Source organism: Oryzias latipes, chromosome 3 (assembly GCF_002234675.1).
Source record: "Oryzias latipes chromosome 3, ASM223467v1".
Classification (NCBI taxonomy): Eukaryota; Metazoa; Chordata; class Actinopteri; order Beloniformes; family Adrianichthyidae; genus Oryzias; species Oryzias latipes.
In genome coordinates this window covers 14,038,802-14,057,170 of record NC_019861.2, presented here as the reverse complement: position 1 = coordinate 14,057,170, position 18,369 = coordinate 14,038,802, and the positions used below count along the sequence as shown (strand labels likewise).

Sequence of the window (18,369 nt, the reverse complement as noted above, 5' to 3'; positions counted from 1 at the left end):
GATTTCATGTAATCCATGGACACAAGTGAGGTTCACAAATCATTGAAGAAAAAAGGTTCAGAGCTCTGTCTAGTGGGTCTAGATGACCCAACTCCCAACGTTAAAGTGCCTAGGATAGCACAAGGGTTAAAGTTAAACCAGGTCAAACTTTGCCCAATAAAGGACTCGTATTTAGTAGTGCTGTATAGATGGCGAACCCTTTAAATCACGAAGGTACCAACTGTTTGAAAACTGATCATGGAGGAGAAATTAATCAATGCATTTTGTGCCCAAACAGAAGTCTTTCATTTATTGGAATAGAGTTTTGAAGGAAAAAGCTGAAGTTAGATTTGCTCCACTTTAACATTTAGCACCAATCCTCTTCCAACTGCAGATGTCGGACAAGATTGGTCAATTGTTGGAAATATGTTGAGTCACAGTGCCCTCTTGGATGGTTGTATTAAACTCTACTACTTTATCTCCAGTAAAAATTATAATAATAATGGGGCGATCCACTAATATAGAATCTTCCATGGAAAGAAGCAGGAAAGACCTTTATGTATTATAGCTTTTTACATTGCAGTTTATAAATCCTTACATGCTCATTGAGATGGGATGAATGACACACTGCAGATGGGCTGTTTGGATTTTTCTCCACATACAGAAAAAGGCTTGAGAAACTGAAACTGTCAAATGTAAAACTAATGTTTTGTGCTGTTTTATTTTTTAGGGTGTCATTTGTAGCCAGTCTGCAATGTCACAAATCCTCCTCTTTTTTCCACCTTAATATACATAAAATACATCCTGCTGATTTATTTGATTTCTAGATTTAGTGATTTCAGCGCAGAGACAGCACAGGTGCAGAGAACCTTTCACATATTGTCTTTGTTCTGCATCACCTCTTAGGAGGAGATTTAAAATGGGGCAGGGATAGATGTGAAATAATGGAGAGTGGAATTTTTTTAGCTTAAAGAAAGCATGTAGTCTTAAAATATATTAATAGTCACAAAGATAACACACCCATCAAATTAAGACACACACACACATACTCTGTGCTACAGGGTGTGCCCAGCATCAGTGTGAGTACGCTCTGTGCATGCTCTTCTGCTCCCTGCTTCCTTATTGGTTCTTTTTTCAGTCTGGCCATCCAATCATATTAGGCTGAGAAATTATGTGCATAGACTTGCAAATCATCAGTGGTTTACAATAGGACTCTGAAACCATTGCTTCTGCAGAACTGTGTGGTATTTTGTTTTCCAAAAATGCACTAAAAGACATTCTGTGAATGTAACTTACCATGGAAGTCATTTTTTCTATAGGTGCAAATGATTAACAATATGAAGTTCTCTCTTTTGAGCAATGATGCAGTCGTTTTAAACTCATTTTGCAATCTACTCATTTAATAGAGACTTCCAAAGAAGGAATTCCTTTTATGCAATTAAAGATTACATGTCTTTTCCCAAGGACACTTCAGCATGAGAAACCTGGGATTTGAGCTAATGACCTTCCACAAGACAATTTATCATGCAGTTTGCAACATAGCGTTAAACAGTTTTTTTATTTATTTAGCTATAGAAAAGGCAATTGTTGCTTCCTTGGATCTGTTCTTTTGAAAAGCAGACACTTATAAAGCCGTGGTGAATTATTAAACAGGGTGAATTATGGGTCTGCAGCAAGTGAACCACAGAAACAGACAGAATGGAAGAGAGAGGAAGAGGTCTGGATAAAAATAGGTCAACCTTAGCAGTGGCAACCCAGGGACGTAGAAATAATTCTCTCTCTGAGGAGGAGCTTTGCGTGTGTGCATGTGTGTGTTGCACATTTGTCAGCGGCTCATGGTGTAATGCTAATTCGGTTTCGAAGAGACCCAAAGGTTTCCCCGTGAGCCCTGATAGGGAGCTAAATGTCATTACACAAGGAGATCTTGTCTACAGAATGAACCTATAAAATGGGCAACATCAGTAAACGTAAATTATGTGAAGCATGACAAAACTGGCATGAAATAATATTCATCCTTTTTTCTTCTAATTTCCACAAGCTGTAGAGCTAAGCAAAATAACATTATTTGCAATTTAAATGTTTGTTAATGCAAACTTTTATAAAATTTAGCTTTTTTCTTTCTTTTTTAAAGCCTACTTGCACACTTTGGAAACACTGTCACCTTCTAAAATGTTCTCAGCAAAACTTAAATAAATCCCTTTATGAAAAAAAAAAAACTCATTAAACTATCCAATGAAATGCCAAAATGTAATAAAAACCAGATAAAGATATAGACTAATAACTATTATAATTATTAATGAGGGACAAATTGATCATTGTTGTTTTTGGCTGCTTATTAGACTAGGTTAGTCCTACAGATTTAGCTTACAAGTAAATACTTTCTTCAGTAAACTATCAGCTGAATTGGACCAAGTTGCCGGGAAAATTTACAATTTTAACAATTATTGTTTTGAGAGAAGATAGATGAGAAAATTGACTAAACTGAATTAAATCTTGTCTTCTTCGTTCCTCATTCTACACTGCTGCTTCACCATGTCAGGCTTACTGAGATATATTTTTTTAGTGTTTGTATCATTTTTATATTTTTCCTTTATTTAAACAAGTTAAGATAATGTAAACATTTGGTAAATTCATTTTTTTCTTGAAGCCCAAAGCAAGTTTAAACTTTACATTTATTTATATATTTTTGAAGGGGAAATGTCCATAAACCCCAGTTCATCACTCTGTGTGTCTGTGAAGACATTATTGCGTTAATGTATTGATACCAGTGTAAATACATAAACTGTCTTGGCTCAAACTAGATGCAATAACAGGAAAGGGGACATGGCAACAACAATTAAGCCTGCAGTGAAACAACAGAGTCAAGGAGGTATTTAAACTTTATGATTCTTAAGTAGAAAAAAGATTGCTGATCCGAGAAGCTACAAAAAAATATATCTGTTTTTTTTCTGTAATCATTGGGAGAAACAAATTCCTTATTTAAAAAAATTAAATATTTACATTTAGAATAATGTTTCTAACATAAGGCCTACTTTTAAATTATTTTTGTTCAACTAGCTGAGGGCAGCAGTATTTTTTTGTGGTAATGGCTTTTAACTTTATGCTATGTATTTATTATTACCTTATAAAACACTCTTTTCAAATCCCCTCATGAGCAAAGTAAAATTTTAAATTCTGTCTTTAGTTACCACTTCATTTCAGAAAAAAAATCTCTTCTAATCCTAAATGGGGATAAAAGATCTCCTGTAGTGGTCAGATGATTTAAAGAACCACCTGGCCAAGGAAACTGTGTTGTTGAGTTGACTTTTCGTGTCGTTGGGCTCAGCTCAGAGGGGGAAGCCTCTCTTTTAACTTACAGCCTTTAACATTTAAGGGTGGAGTTTCAACTCCATATATGTGTAGTATGTTAGTTAATGAGATCAAAAGGCAGTCGACTTTACTTTATTTCCTTGATCTCTGAAGGTAAGAATTTCTGTGTTTGAGTGATATCATAGGAAATCCTTTCTGACCAAGTTGAGATCAATGATATCTGCAAAGCTAAACCAATTCAAGTGGAGACGTAGCAGAATTTCTGGGGTCTTGTGTCAGTTTGTTATGAGTAAAAACTGGAGACAGGAGAGGTTTAGAGCTCGTTTATACCGAGTTTGTGGTTTGGATCCAGTTATCTATAATAGATTAAGATTTCTTCGTTGTCTTAAAAAAAAAAGTCAAACAAGCGCATGTGTCTGTGTGCATGATCGCATGTGTGAGTAAAAGTGAGAGTAAAAAGAGAGAAAGAGGAGAAGCATGACCTACATTTGGCAAAGCTCATCGTATAAGCATGAAACTGCCTAACATCACCCCAGAGCTCTTCAGCACAGAGCCACACGATTGGCTGCTTTCAGCTCCAGTCTGACAACAGCACTGGCATCACCCAGGGGGAGGGGGAGGGGAGAGGGAGAATGGGAGAAAGAAAGGGGAGGACACCGTGATATGGAATATACATTAAATTCAAAAAGAGAGGACTTTCAAATTTGTGTTGAAATGGAGGCAGGGTGCTGAGCAGAGGCAGAGACAGCTTTACTTTTTAAACTGCTTCATGTAATGTCATAATCCACACTTACAGACAACAGCTCTATTTTTAAAGGGTGGAAATGTGGTTTACATCACGCAAATCCCACAATCTGGGCGTTCCCAGCACCCTAATGGGTGATATTGTCATTCAAGATGCATCAAATCAATAGGTTACAAGAATATACTGACAATGTAAGTCTGGTGTAATTTTGACGAGCTCGGATTATGACGGAAATCTAAACTAAGACAGGGATAAAACATTTTTGGCCAGAGACCAAAAAACTGTGCAACTAAATTAGAAACACTGGTGCGAAAATGGGTGAATTCTGAATGCATCAAAGCGCTGCATCCAAATTAACAATGGGGTCAGTGGTAATCGGAGCGTTCAATGCCGTGACCCCCAAACTGGAAGAGCAGCTCCAAAAAATTACAACAACATCATTGAAAGGGATATCTGTCATGACGAACACAGTCCTAAAGTATGGTTCAATTTTATTTTTATGTGCTGTTGCATTGCTGAACCAGCAACTGAAATATGTTTTTTTTTCATCTTTTCATTTATTTATTCTCTACCCAGAGAAAAACCCAGTTCAGGAATCCCTTCTTTTCAAGGGTTTCCTGGCCGAGGAAGGCAACAGCAAATATAAACCAAACTGTTCATTGCGACAAAAGTGGCACAGAAATATTTTGGGTTACACTTGACAGACATCCTGCAATGTTCCAAGTCACACCTTAGTTTCAGATAACAATACACAGTCACACCAGAGCTGTTCGGTTCACACCAGTTTGTTTCCTCTGCTAGGTCATATGGATAGGTGTGAAACCACATCTGAACCCTAGAGCGGACTAAAGAATAAAACCCTGGTCCACATAGAAACAAGGGTCTATGCTGACATACAGTACAAGTGAAACCGGGTGTGGTTAAACACCCAGTCCAGTCAACTTTTGATATTCCTTAAAAGTATTCTTTTAAATATGATTATGCCAAGCAACTGCTGGCAAAAATGGCAAACAATGTTTGAGCTATGCAGCCACACAGTTTTAAGCCAGATGCCAGCTCAGAGAGGAAAATGAAGACCCACATGGATCTAGTCATCTGCTAGTGGAGCAGGCAGCTTGTAGTCATGCCATAGTAGCTTCTATGCCCCACCTGCAAGCTTTTTCAAATGATATTTTATCGTCTGCTCCTGATTCACAACAATTTGAATATAGGAAATACTCAGAAAGGCAATTTTCCTTTAAATTTTCTCTATATTTGTCCTCCATCACGATAAAAATGCCACAATAACATGCTAAAAACACTAACACATTTTTTTGGAATGGGTCTTTAACCCTTGTGCTATCTTAGATAACCCCTCCCTTACATTGATGTGTTCTCCCTACCATGACAAAGGTGGATAAAGGTAGAAAGATTTCATGTAATCCATGGACACCAGTGAAGATCACAAATCATTGAAGAAAAAAGGTTCAGAGCACTGTCTAGTGGGTCTAGATGACCCAACTCCCAACATTAAAGTGCCTAAGATAGCACACGGGTTACACGACTGTCCAGTTGACCAGAGAGTGGAAGTGAAAGATGAACAAAATAATATAAAAACTATGTATAGAAAAAGAATAAATGAAAGAAGAATAAATAGACTAAAATAAGAGAAAACAATAAGTGTGAAGACATTTTTTTAAGTCTTATGGGCTAACATGGAGATGTGGAAGGTTGTTGATGATAACATTGTCCAATGACTAGCTCTATCTGGTAGCTGGGTTGGCTTCATCTTTATCTTTTTCTTTATTGTGCTTGGTGCTCAATTTGGAAAATACCACTACTAACAGGGCAGTTGTGTTCACCTTTGGAGTGCCAAACCATGCATAAAATCTTTTGTCATTCCTCACCCAATCAAAGAAAACTGGAAGTTAGCAGCTGTGGTTACATGTGCAAAATGCCTTTGATCTGATCACAGATCGGATAAGAATTGAACTTCATCTGATTGTAACAAACGTCAACATACACTACACTTTTGATTGGAATAAATCATTTTGATATTCACCGAACTATCTTAAATACAGTAAACAGCAGTAAAAAAAGAAATAGTGAGTTCAGTTGTAAACAAACAAAGCTGCAGCGTAGAGCGAGATGACCTTTTAAACGCGCTTTTATTGTTGATATGATTATTATCAAGTGCCTGTTCCCTCATAACTTTAAGTAAAGTTGCACATTGCTGCATTGACCGCATGAATTTTAAGTGCATCCAAAGTTAAATGTTATTGTTACAGTGGTGGATGGACAGGACTTAAATATATACAGGACTGACGAGACACAGGTGGAAACAATGAGGGCAGATGGGGACCAAAAGTAAAACTCGAAAACACGACCCAACACAGAAAACCCTACAAAATAAAACAGGAAGTGAACTCCAAACATGAAGAAAAAAAAGACAACCAGAAAGCCAAAGTAAAGAAACTGAAACCATGACATTTATTGGCACGTATTAACCGAATCCTAACCCTTCTTCCGGGTCTGTTCGGCCTAGAATAAAGCTCTGGCAGCAATTATTAGAAAATTATGAGCAAACAAGCACTTAATAATAATCATAATAATAAAAGCTCATTTAGAAGATCATCTCGATCTATGCCGCAGCTTTGTTTGTTTACAGCCGTTTCCGGTATTTTAGACAGTCCTGCACATGTCAAAATGATTTTTTTCCGATCGAAAGTGTGCCGTATGTAAACGTTTTCTATAATCTGATTAAGTTTTTCATGGGCCCATGTGTGCACAGTTCACTTCTAAAAGGATCTTTGATCCGATCAAAGATATTTTGCGCATGTAACCGCAGCTACTCGGAGGGAAATTTTGACACGAATGAGTCTGATCGGGTCAGAATATTCTGAACGGTGTGTTTACATCATGCATTTTTATTCTGATCAGGCGTTTATTCCAATTCCTTTTGTCCATGTAACCGCAGTTAGTGTCGGTGCGGTTAAAGTAATTGTGGGTTTGTTCAAATAGTGAGGTGGCAACTTGAGCAAGTCTTGATGGTGATATTAGTTGCATTTTGTTAGGGGACATAAATGCCATGTTTAGAGAAATAGTCAACAAACTATCACACAGAGGGTTTATACTAATACCTCTTAGCTCTCAACCCCCCACCAGGAGTTCTTTCACATTGCAGTGAATGGGAGTGGGGCATGAGCATTAAAACCAAGTTTCTGAAAGCATATTGTGCAGTGTGGGCGATTATCACCTCCAAGGATGCCCTGCTGCAATCCCACAGTCTGTAGCATCACATGACCACAGACATGGTGATGTGCAAACGTGTTTTCTTGCACATTCACGCATGGACCCTAGTCCACTTTTGTGCACCACTCCGTTTGTGTCTCTTCTCTGTCTCTTCCCCTGAGTTCCCCTGGTAGAATTCATTATGGGAATCATTCTGGCACAGCTCTCACTCCTCACAGCTTTTATCTTTAAGTTGTTTCCATAGAAACAACTATGCTCTATCAGTTCAGCACGATGGCTTCAAAAGCTATACATAAATGTCTTCATCTAACACAAATCGCGCCCTCAACCCAACCAAAAAGGCGGAAGTCACTGTAGACTCATTGATCAAGTAAGTACAGAAATAGAAAGCTGGTATTAACTGTTAATGAAGATGTCACAACCATATTAGATGGTACATTTTCTATCACTAACAGTTCTCAGTTCTGAGAGAAATGCAAACATTAGCTAGTGCTACCTAACAGAGGCAGCAGTTTTGTTCAGTGAAGCTGCTGCTCATGAGTCCTCAGAGGAGCACCTCACATCAGCATGGTGGTGTTTCCTCCACTGCAGCCCTCATCCACCCTCACTTCTGCATTTCTTTTTACAGCCAGTTACCTAGGCTTTCAGATGCGTCTTATCAGTTGACAGCCGGATAAATTTGTCATGTAAAAAAAATTACGCATGAAGCAGGTTGCCTGGATCAACAAGGAGGACGTGGTCCACCCAATTATTACATTCTCATTCAAGCAGAGACGTAGACAGCCACGCCATGCTGTCACACTATGACCAGCAGTAGGAGTCTTCCTTAACCTACACGCAGCGGGTGATCACCCCCTCCCAGCATATGCACTGGTTTCCATGGAGACACAAAGTTAAAAATAACATGGGCGATGGCTTGTTTTGTGCCATTCCACCAACATGGCTGAAGTATTCACAAAAAGCACACACAGTGGCAGAACATGTTGGCTAAAGCAAATTTGACAAGCACCCACTGAGAGCAACTTATATCCGTACACACTGTTAAATTTTATTGATATGAAGCTGGCATTTCATCACACAATACCAGCTTTCATCTTTGATGAGGCTGTCTCAGATGACACTGTTACAAGAAACCAAAAAGAAAATAAGTCACAAAGTGTGCAAAAGTTATCAAAAACATGGTCAAAATGTTAAGCGGGTGCATTTAACTGACATCAGCTGTAACTGTCCTGTCTGCAAAAAAAATAAAAATAAAAAACAACTATCACAATCTGGCCCAGACGTTTTTTCTTAGTCCACGAAACAAATACGGTAATTTTAAAAACCTACTCCAAGGAAGTTGCATTTTTAACATGTTCTTGTGGCTTTTTTCTCATGATGGAGGACATATATTTAGAAAATATTATTATAAAATATAAAATTGCATTTCTAAGTATTTCTTTATTCAAATTGTTGTAGATCAGGAGCAGATGTAAAAAATGCCGTCAGAAAAAGTCGCAGGGATGTAGGTGCTGCAGTCGACAGACCGTAAGCTCCTTGCTCCGTTCCATTACGATGCATCCACTTGCAGACAAATAGATCCATGTACGTCTTCATTTTCCTTTTCTGAGCTGGCATCTGGCTCAAAACTGTAATGTTGGATTAGGGTTATAAGGGGGCTAGCGGGAGAGCATGTAAACAGATGGATGATGGGAAATGGGGGTGGACTTACTCCACGCCAACAGTTTCCCCAACAACTAAGAGGCATATTTTGAATGAACTTCTGTCATTCTGCAGAAAGTATGTCCTAAAAAACGATACAGGTTTTTTTTTATTTGGGTTAAAAATAGCATAATCGTAATTACCGGTTTTTTTCAATGGCTAAAACACTAAAACCTATTGTCTGAACTAAATGATCAGTTGCCTGAACCCACTGATTGAATCAATTATTCCTTTGGCAAAACCATGACCGCCTCTCACCTGTTTAGAAACAACTTGCCAACACATATTCATTGTGATGCACCTGTGCTGCATAAAAGGAATGCACAGGTGGAAAAAGTCAAACATAAAGAAAGCCCAGGTGTCACCACTTGAACACAACAACTCAAAACTAATCATACCTGTGGCTAATGAGGTGAGAGAACATATACAGTAAGCCAGTTCAGAGAGCACTATTTTTTGAGACCCTACAATGGATAGAAATCTGAGAGGAAGTTTGTGTGAGAGGAGGTCGATGTGCTGGAGGTGGTCAGCAAAGACAAAGAACAGTAATACATGAGGAAATTGCGCTACTCTGATTGACCATGTTCTTGTCCACGGTAAGAGCATCAGGGAGGCTGGATAAAAAGTACAACCAAACATCAGTAGATTCACTGTGTCCTCCATAATCCGAAGATCCAAGAAATAAGGTTTTATCAATCTTTGCCTTCCGCCGTCCTCCCCTATCCTAAACCCTATGAAGAATTCTTCTACTCATGGCGGTGGAAGGTATTTGAATGCCAACCTTACACCAGGGTAAATCTCCTGCAAGCCATGGAACTTACCTGTGATGACATAGGTGTGGAGGCATGCAAAGGCTGGATACGCCATGTCAGGGTTTTTTTCCCCCTGTTACCTGGCCAGACAAACTGGCCTGTGATGTGGATGAAGTCTTGTGGCCTGACCCAGTACAGAGACATGATGCTGTGGCTGAGTATTTGTATATTTTTGTACTTTATTTTTACTTGAACATAAGTCACAAACACTTGATTGTTTTTACAAGTGCCATGTGTAAATGCATAAGAATTCTGTTTTTCCCTTTTTGTACGAGTCCTAAATGCACAGGTTTTCTGCAACCTGCATTTAGCCTACAGTCAACAATAAACTTTTATTTATCCAGCCTCATGTCCTAAACATTGTGTTTTCAAATTTTCTAGATTTTAGTGACTGTTAAATGTTGCTTTTATTTATGACTGACTTCACAACGAAGTTCAGTTTTGAGCACAGAGAGAACTATTTTGAGGTGAAAATTTGTATTTGCAAGAAGAGTCTGAGGTTTTGTGACTGTAGCTTGAAAATTGGGTTTTGTGTTCACAGTTTAGAGAAAATGAGAGCAGCTTTCAAGAAAAATGTCTTTACAATCTAGAAAAACTGTAAAAGACCCCTGAGAACGCCTTTACAATGGATCAAAAGAAGATTGGAGTGGGACAATTAACCGGCAAATATAAGTGAAACTTGTATTTTCTTGATTAGAGGTCAACAGAAAACTAATGTTACAGTATTTTGATTATAAAAAGTGAAAAAGACTAAATTAAAGCTTGCATCTTTATCATTTTAGCCTATTAGATCATCATCCAATCAAAATCACTTTAGTTCACTTATTCAATGCATTATGCACAAGGCAGGACTTTTGACCCAAATCGAGAGACCCTAAATGACCCCTCCAGTATCCTAAATAGTTTAGTCAGAAGTACACAAATGCACATGCTTCCACAGAACAAAACACATTTTTCTGCGTGTTTCCTTGTGTCTCTTTATGTGAATCTAGCATCCTCTACCTGTTTTCGCTTTTGATTAAATTCTCTTAAAGAACTATGTTGAAATATTGATGAGGAACAGAGGAAATACAGAACAAAAAGAAGTTAAGTAAGGAGAGGAGGCCCTCACAATAACATGAGATGATAAAACATTAATCACTTGCTGCCACTTTTATTCGCTGCCACATCCACAGAAACAAAGTGGGGCACACTGGAGGGATGTCTCTATTAATGGTTTCATGGAAACATGCTAACTGTGTTAGGCTATGTATTCTGCTAAAATATATTTGAAAACAAGTTATCCCCTTTACTATTTGTAGGATACCTTTGTTTTTGTGATGAACAAGAATTAAAAAATATACTTTTTTCTTCCCTTTTTTTTACCAGTGATATTTATTTAATTGTAGTTAATGTTTTTACTGTCAACAATAATACAATTTACCTTAACATTATTTATTTGAACCTTCTTTCATTTTCTATCCACAATTAATTTTAGATTTCATTTAAAAAAACATAAAATCATTAGAGTTTATTTTTCTGTATTTTAACTAAACTAAACTAGCTATGGCATCTTGTTTTGCATTAGTTATTTTCAGCTAAATTACATTTGTAGAATCAGAATTTCCTCTTCAAACAGAAAAAAACCAGACCAGGAGCAAAACTAAATCGTTGTGGTTCAATAAGAAAGAAAAATTGCTTTTCAACTTAAATAAAGCAGCATGTATCACATTTGTTATAGAAGGTTGGATATAAAACATGTTTATTTTCTTTGTGAAGATGATGAATAAAAACAAACTTTTGCCAATATGTTGGCTGACTTTCAGAAAATAACAGAAACTTTGAAGATTTCCAAAAACGTCTTTTGTACTAGAGTGGGATTTCCACATTTATGTAGATTCCAAAAAGTGAATACATTTCTCTCTAATGCATGACACATTTAACCTAGCACCCAGCTCTCATTGGTGTTTCTTTCCTAGTGAACAAACACACACTGCACAGTGCTGTCTGACTGTGCAGTGTTCATGCTGTGCCACCACGGGGCAGCATAGGAGTCCTTTTAGTGGAGTCTGTTAATACTGAGTAAACAGCGGGTGCAACGCCAGGAAATAATCCCTTGAACATTTAACCTGCTGTTGTGTTGGTGATATTTTATCTGACTCGTCTGATTCGCCGTGACGTGGAAGGTACTATAAATAAGACCTGGGCCTCAGTGCTGCACTTGGTTCAATGTTCTGGACACGTGGCATTGCACGCACTGTCACACACATGTCTTAAGATAAATATGCAGGTTAGAGTCTTAGAAGAAAGTGAGCGAAAGAAACAGAGGAGTTGTAAGCAGCTTTTGAGCAACAATCAAGGACTACTGCAGATAAAAATGGGTAGTTTTTAAAGATCGTTTCAATTATGCTTTTGATTGGTTTTATCATTATAAGAAAATATTTTCAAATATAATCTTGAAACAGGTCAAACTAAATGTCTTCTCCTAAAACTAATGATTGTTATTACTTGGTCAAAGTGTCTGTGGTCTACCACTCATGTTTCATTGATGACTATACTTCGCTGACATGCAACTCTAGGGATGACAACATTTTAAGAACGTCTGCTTAAGGGGTATTTGCACATTTATTATGCACAGTCATAACACTTTCTTTTTGCAGATGCTGACCACAACGTAAAGCACTGCAGTGGTTGACCACAGTGGTCCCCTTAAGTAGTCGGCTAGAAATATTTGCAAACACTGCTGGTGTTACACTTTCCCCCCCCCCCTTTTCTTTCTGGAGGCGGAAAATCTCCTTGAGCAAAATGCAGAATCTGCCGGCCATACTCCAAAATCAGAGAACTGCCACAGCTTCAGATTACAGCAGATTACCAGGCAGGGTGCTCTTACGCTCTCTCTGTTTTCTAATGCTGTTTTTAATACAACCACATGGGGGATGTTTGTCACCACAGAGAGAACACAAAGCATCTTTTCCGACAAAATTACACACTTTTTTGATTTTTTTTAATGATTACCTTTATCTAACTTTATCTTTAAAAATGCATTTGCACTATTTAAAGTCATTTTAGGTGAAAGAAAAAGGAGGTATAAGCATATAATACACATTCTCAGCATGTGGTAGATTAATAAATAAATACGTTGTGACTGAATGCCCCCCGTCCCTTTGCATAATACTGCAACATAAAGAGATTATGGTCAGTGACAGGCCATGCTCAGGCAGACCCTACCATTTGACTTAACATAAAGGGAGGAATTTAATAGATGAGAGAAAGACAGGTTTCAGTGTATTTTTCACAAAAATGGGCAGATGACAAACATGTTTGCTTAATGATACATTTTTTAAAAAGGCACAAAAAAGGAGGATAAAAACAGTTACAAACCTAAATTGTTTTTAGGTTTGTATTAAGTCATCAGAAGGGAGGAGAATGCAGGAACAGCAGGTGGGTGGGTGGGGAGATGCAAGAGGCAGCAGTGGTCGGGTGGGGGTGGGGGGGGGGGCTCTGTGTCTACAGTGCTGTTAGTGTGGATGTTGTGTTTGTTCAGGGATGATTTACTGCGATCTCTTGGAGTAAAAGATGGGACCTTTTTGAACAAAATATGACAAGGAGTATGCTGAAAGAAAGGAGAAGCAGCACCTGCCAAAACAAAGACGGAAGATAAGTAGAGAGACATTGGAAACTTGCTGACCATGGCTTTGGCTTGTCTCGGTCTGGGCTGCACTCCTGTGCAATGCAAAGGTACTGGCTTCAGCAACAATTCCTATATTAAAACATTTGTCTTCCGACGTGTTTCTGTCATTACAATTTATATTTACTCCGAATGTAGTGATACCTCCATGTATAGCCTTATCTGACAGAAAGTATTTTCTATTGTCTCCATCAAATTTTTGTTGATCTGAAAAGGTGAACAGACAGAAAAAACATGAAGTGACTAGGATTTAAATGCATTAGTTTTTTTTTATAGCATACACTTGTTTCTGTCCACTATTTTATTTGGTATATTTTATTTGGTAACCAGTCAAATGTTATTTATTCAGAAATACCTGAAGGCTTAAATACAATTGTTAAGAATAAAAGTGTTAAATCACAAGGTGTAAAGAAATTCTATTAAATTTAGAGAATATTATTGTTAATGTTTTACTTCCTTATCATAGTGGTTTATATCACTTACATGAAAAAAAGGTACATGACATACCGTGTGAATTAAAGATTGAGTTCAGCTATGTCAAAATTAATTTTGTCTGTTTTATTCCACAAATGCCATGTTTAAACAAAACTAGTCTATCTAGACTGGCACCAGAGACACATCATAAATTTAATTCATGAAGCATATCATGAATATTCAGTGATAGACTTAATAGACTTGTCTGAAAGAGTAAAACAAAAAAGCTAACAACACTTAGTCCGTCCCTGGATCTAGTTAGATTTAAAATAATAATAACACTACTGCTGGTGGTTGTGAAGGTTTTTTCTTGCTTTCTTTTGCATTATCGTCAAACTCAAACACACTTGTTCTCTTAGGAGTGGGTTCAAAGGGTCAGAGTTTGCATGGAAAAGACTAGGTGAAGTCCAAAGCTAGGCGCTATAAGAAAAATGACCATATTTATGTGGATGAAACAAGAGTTGTGGTGCAGAAGACACGTTTTCCTCTGCAGAACTGGCCATATAGTGTTTCTTATATAACAGCTGTCTACTGTGACAAGATTCTGCAGCCGCTGCCACAGGGAGTGTGACCCAGATACACCATAATACGTTTCCTACTAATGACTTGTGTTCACTCACATTTTGACCATTGAGGGAGATAAATTTATGTAGCTTTTCCAGAAAGAGGAAAGTCAGTCCAGACTCTTCGAGTTGTTGTTAGGTGTGATTTTTTTTTTAGTTTTTACTAATGTAAGGTGTAAAAAAAATGATCTAAAATGACCAAAAAAATGTCACACATCTCTGTCAGATTTACTTATAAGAGGTCTATAATGTTCACCATAGGAGCACTTTATTGCGAAAGACAGAATGTTAACAATAATTCAGGAAATTACATTGTGTGATTATTTTAAAGAGTTGGTTTGTATAGTGGTGCAGAAAACAAGTATTTTGCTACAAACAAGTAAGAATTCTGACCCTCATTGACCTGTTACTTCTTTTTTAAGAAGCTCCTCTATCCGCCACTTCTTGTGTAGTAATGGGTCCTGTTTGAACTTATCTGTGTAAAAGAAACCTGCTTAAACCAGCCCATCCAAAGTTTTCCAAAAACCATCTGGATGATCCGGAGGAGGATTGGAAGAATGTCATGTGGTCAGATGTTTGGAGGAGAAAGAATGCAATGAGTTACACCCCAAGAACATTAAATCCACTGTGAAGCATGGGGGTGGAAAGATCATGCTTTGGGGCGGCATTTCTGCAAAGTGGCCAGGATGACTTATCCGTGTGAGGGAAAAAATGAATGGTAGCATTTACAGTCAGATGTTGGGCAGTGATAGCATTGAGGTCAAAACATGGCTAGATCTTCCAGCATGACAATGATACCAAACACATCACCTAGGCAACAATTTCAACATTCTGGAGTGTCCTAGTCTATTTCCGAAGCTCAATATATTATAGAATTTATGGAGGGAGTTGAAAATCTGTGTTGCTCAGCAACAGCACCCAAAACACGCTCAAGAGAAAATCCGCAAGCAAAAATGGACTGAAGCAGCTGAACTGTGTACACATCTGGTGAAGATCTACCGACATTTAAACTATGATCGACAACCATGGTTACATTAAAAAAAAAGGGTGAACTTTTGTTATTGACAAAACACTTTTTTCTGCTGTGTTACACAAACCAATTATTTAATAATCATGCAATGTGATTTCCTGAATTTGGTTTTGTACATTCTGTCTCTCACAGTTGGCATGTATCTATGATGAAAATTACAGACCTCTCATCTCTCATCAAGCGGAACAACTTGCAGAATTGGTGACTGACAAATACTTTGTTGCCCAAGTATTCATCTAGATTTAGGTCCCACTGGAAAAATAACCTTTTGACACAACCGTAACAATCTCAACTGTGTCTTGATCACCCTTTGTGTTACAGTTTCTTAAAGGTGTTTAAAAGAAAGGAACTTACAAATACACAGAATTTGGCATTAATGGATTTAATCAGTTAAATTCACTCAAGAAATGCTCGTAAAATGTTTGTCACATTCGTGCCAATTTATTCTAAAGATGTGCAACAACATTTGCACAATATCTGTATTTGCAGATAATTTCATCGCGCGTGAAGATTTTTGCACTGCAGTGGGACAGTTTTTGACTTAGCAAGTGCATAAGTTTAAAAATATTGTTATAGCAACCCTTTATATCCTAATTTTTTTCACTCATCATTGGAAGCCTTTTTGTTGCCAAAAAAAACTTCAATTAAGGGGACACTCTTTTACTCAGTTAATTTTAACATTTGTTTCACTGCTAAATTTGAATTTTGAAATTTGAATCTTTTCTGCCTGATACCAAGTTCCAAACTATATTTATAGTTTCATACATTTAAACTCAATGGTTACTTTTTACTTTTGTCTGAGTATTCTATTCAAAATGTAAATGTATGTTCCAAAATATAATTTGTACTTTACACGCACAGACTTGGAAGGTCCACATGCCTCAAATTCTGGACTTCTTGTTCATGTGGATGAATGCCCAAAGATTTTTAGAGTTAAAAAAGAATACAGCAAAGTTCTTTTAAAGTTATTTAAATTTTGGTGAGCTGACATTCTTTTCCTGCTTCCGCCTCTGTAATACTTCCGCCAACGTTCAAGTGCTGCAACAAAATGTATTGTTGGATTATTGGAGTCCAATTTTACCCCAGATTCCAAACAAAAATGTATCATGAGTTAAAACTAGAACTAAATGGTCTTGTTTTCTAGAGGTTAGTAGTTTTGTCTTGATAAGGAATTGAATGATCACCATTTGTTTCCAGTCCAAGTAGAGCTTTGATCGTCCCTAGTTTTTTTTCAGGACATAGACTTTGCAGTGTTGAGGGTTTCTTAACTGTCTTGCTTCATTTTATCATTTGGCAGCTTATAAAGCCCGAAAACAATTACAGATTTAATCAATGCAAGTAATTGGGTAGTCTAGTAAGTCTGCTGTGTTCTGGCCTCACAGTTTTGGGTGAAATGTATTGGGTATGACTGCTAGGCTACTAATTAGAAATGTCTTTTAGAGACACAAAATGAGAAAATATAGCTGATAAATATTGGCAAAGAAGCCTAGGGTCACAATCAACAGATAGAAAGACAGAGTATAACTTTTTTCTCTCAGTATGGACACTTTTTTTTTTTTTAGTAATGATACATTTTAATTTCTATAAACAAACACAGGAGAGATTTACAGGAATTTAAGGTGTGTGAATTCGTTCAGATGTGGGTTTAAGTGCCCCCTGCTGGAACATCAAAGTGTTGCTCCAATTAAAATGAAAGAAAAGCTGCAGTTGGTGAATGTGAAGGCCAGAATGTGTAAATCTGCAGATTATCAGATGCATGACATTTCCATCATGTATGTTTTCCAACAGTTTTTTTTTTTTTTTTTTTTAGCTTTTTAGTTATTTATTCAGACCTCAAACTACAATACAAAAGCAGGAAAATGCATCTTGTATTGGTAAAAAATGCTCAATTTGTTTTAGGATCCACCAAAAATGTGTTGTTGGAAGTGGTGATCTGAAGTACTTGTTGGAAAATCTAAACACAGATTTTTTTTTTATTTTTATTAAGTACACACAATTGTATTCTAAAGTATTTTAATCTTTGGCTTGAGAGAATTCTGGAAGAGAACAGTGGACCTATTTCTAATCTGCAAGTGCTGTTACTAAAGAATGTCCTAAGCTGGTTGGAGGTCAGATGAGAAGTCAACTTTTCTGAGACAACCTCAGTTTAACTCTTAACCTGTGACTACCTTTAAGTATCAACATGACTAAGGGCTTAAGAGGTCTAAGTAAAAATGACATAAGTCTGACTTTTTAACTTGAATCAAAAAAAGAGGAAAGAAACTATGTTAATGATGGAGCTCCTACTAACACACCATAATTAATTTTCATTAATGAAACTGAGTCGCTGTAACGCTTTCCTCTAACTCTACCCTTTTTCATTCTAGCTGTGTCAAACCTGGAAATCGAGAGCAAGCTTTCAGCTCACTATCAGGCTCCTCTTCACCAGCAACACAACATGTTCCATCCTTCTACCAGACCGATGTGTCTTGAGGAGCTACACAAAAATGCTCAGTTCAGACTCCGAGCGCTGCATCAAGGTGAGTTGCTCAAGAAATCTACAGTCACTGCCTATGAGACATTAGAAGTACATTTTTTCTTACTTTGGCTTGGGGCTGCACAGATGAACAGCTTCATCAGCGGTCCTCGAGTCGGGAAAGGAACAGGATGACCATCTCTCTCTCAGTGGCACCCCCCATGCCATCGTTTCCCTCGCCTCACACCATCCGCCGACAACAGAGGAGTCGCTTGGCAAGAGCGGTAAGGTCAAGAGCTGTGTCACTAACCTAAAAGTAAGAAGATGACATAATTTCCTCTCAGCTGATCATGGGTGGTTAACCCAGAAAGGATTTCCAGCGCAGATACTAGCCATGCTAGAT

The 18,369-nt window shown here is 37.5% G+C and overlaps 1 protein-coding gene across 4 annotated transcripts in view; it reads left to right on the top strand.

Annotated features, from left to right (window-relative positions):
• The window catches only part of LOC101175303 (Nance-Horan syndrome protein), a 57,961-nt gene that overhangs the window by 27,185 nt on the left and 12,407 nt on the right, over positions 1 to 18,369 (top strand). For all 4 annotated transcript variants that reach the window (XM_023953340.1, XM_023953342.1, XM_023953341.1 and 1 more), the window contains exons 2-3: positions 17,878 to 18,030; positions 18,114 to 18,250. In XM_023953340.1, the coding sequence (XP_023809108.1) occupies positions 17,878 to 18,030; positions 18,114 to 18,250 (290 nt within the window). The remainder of the gene's footprint in view (positions 1 to 17,877; positions 18,031 to 18,113; positions 18,251 to 18,369) is intronic.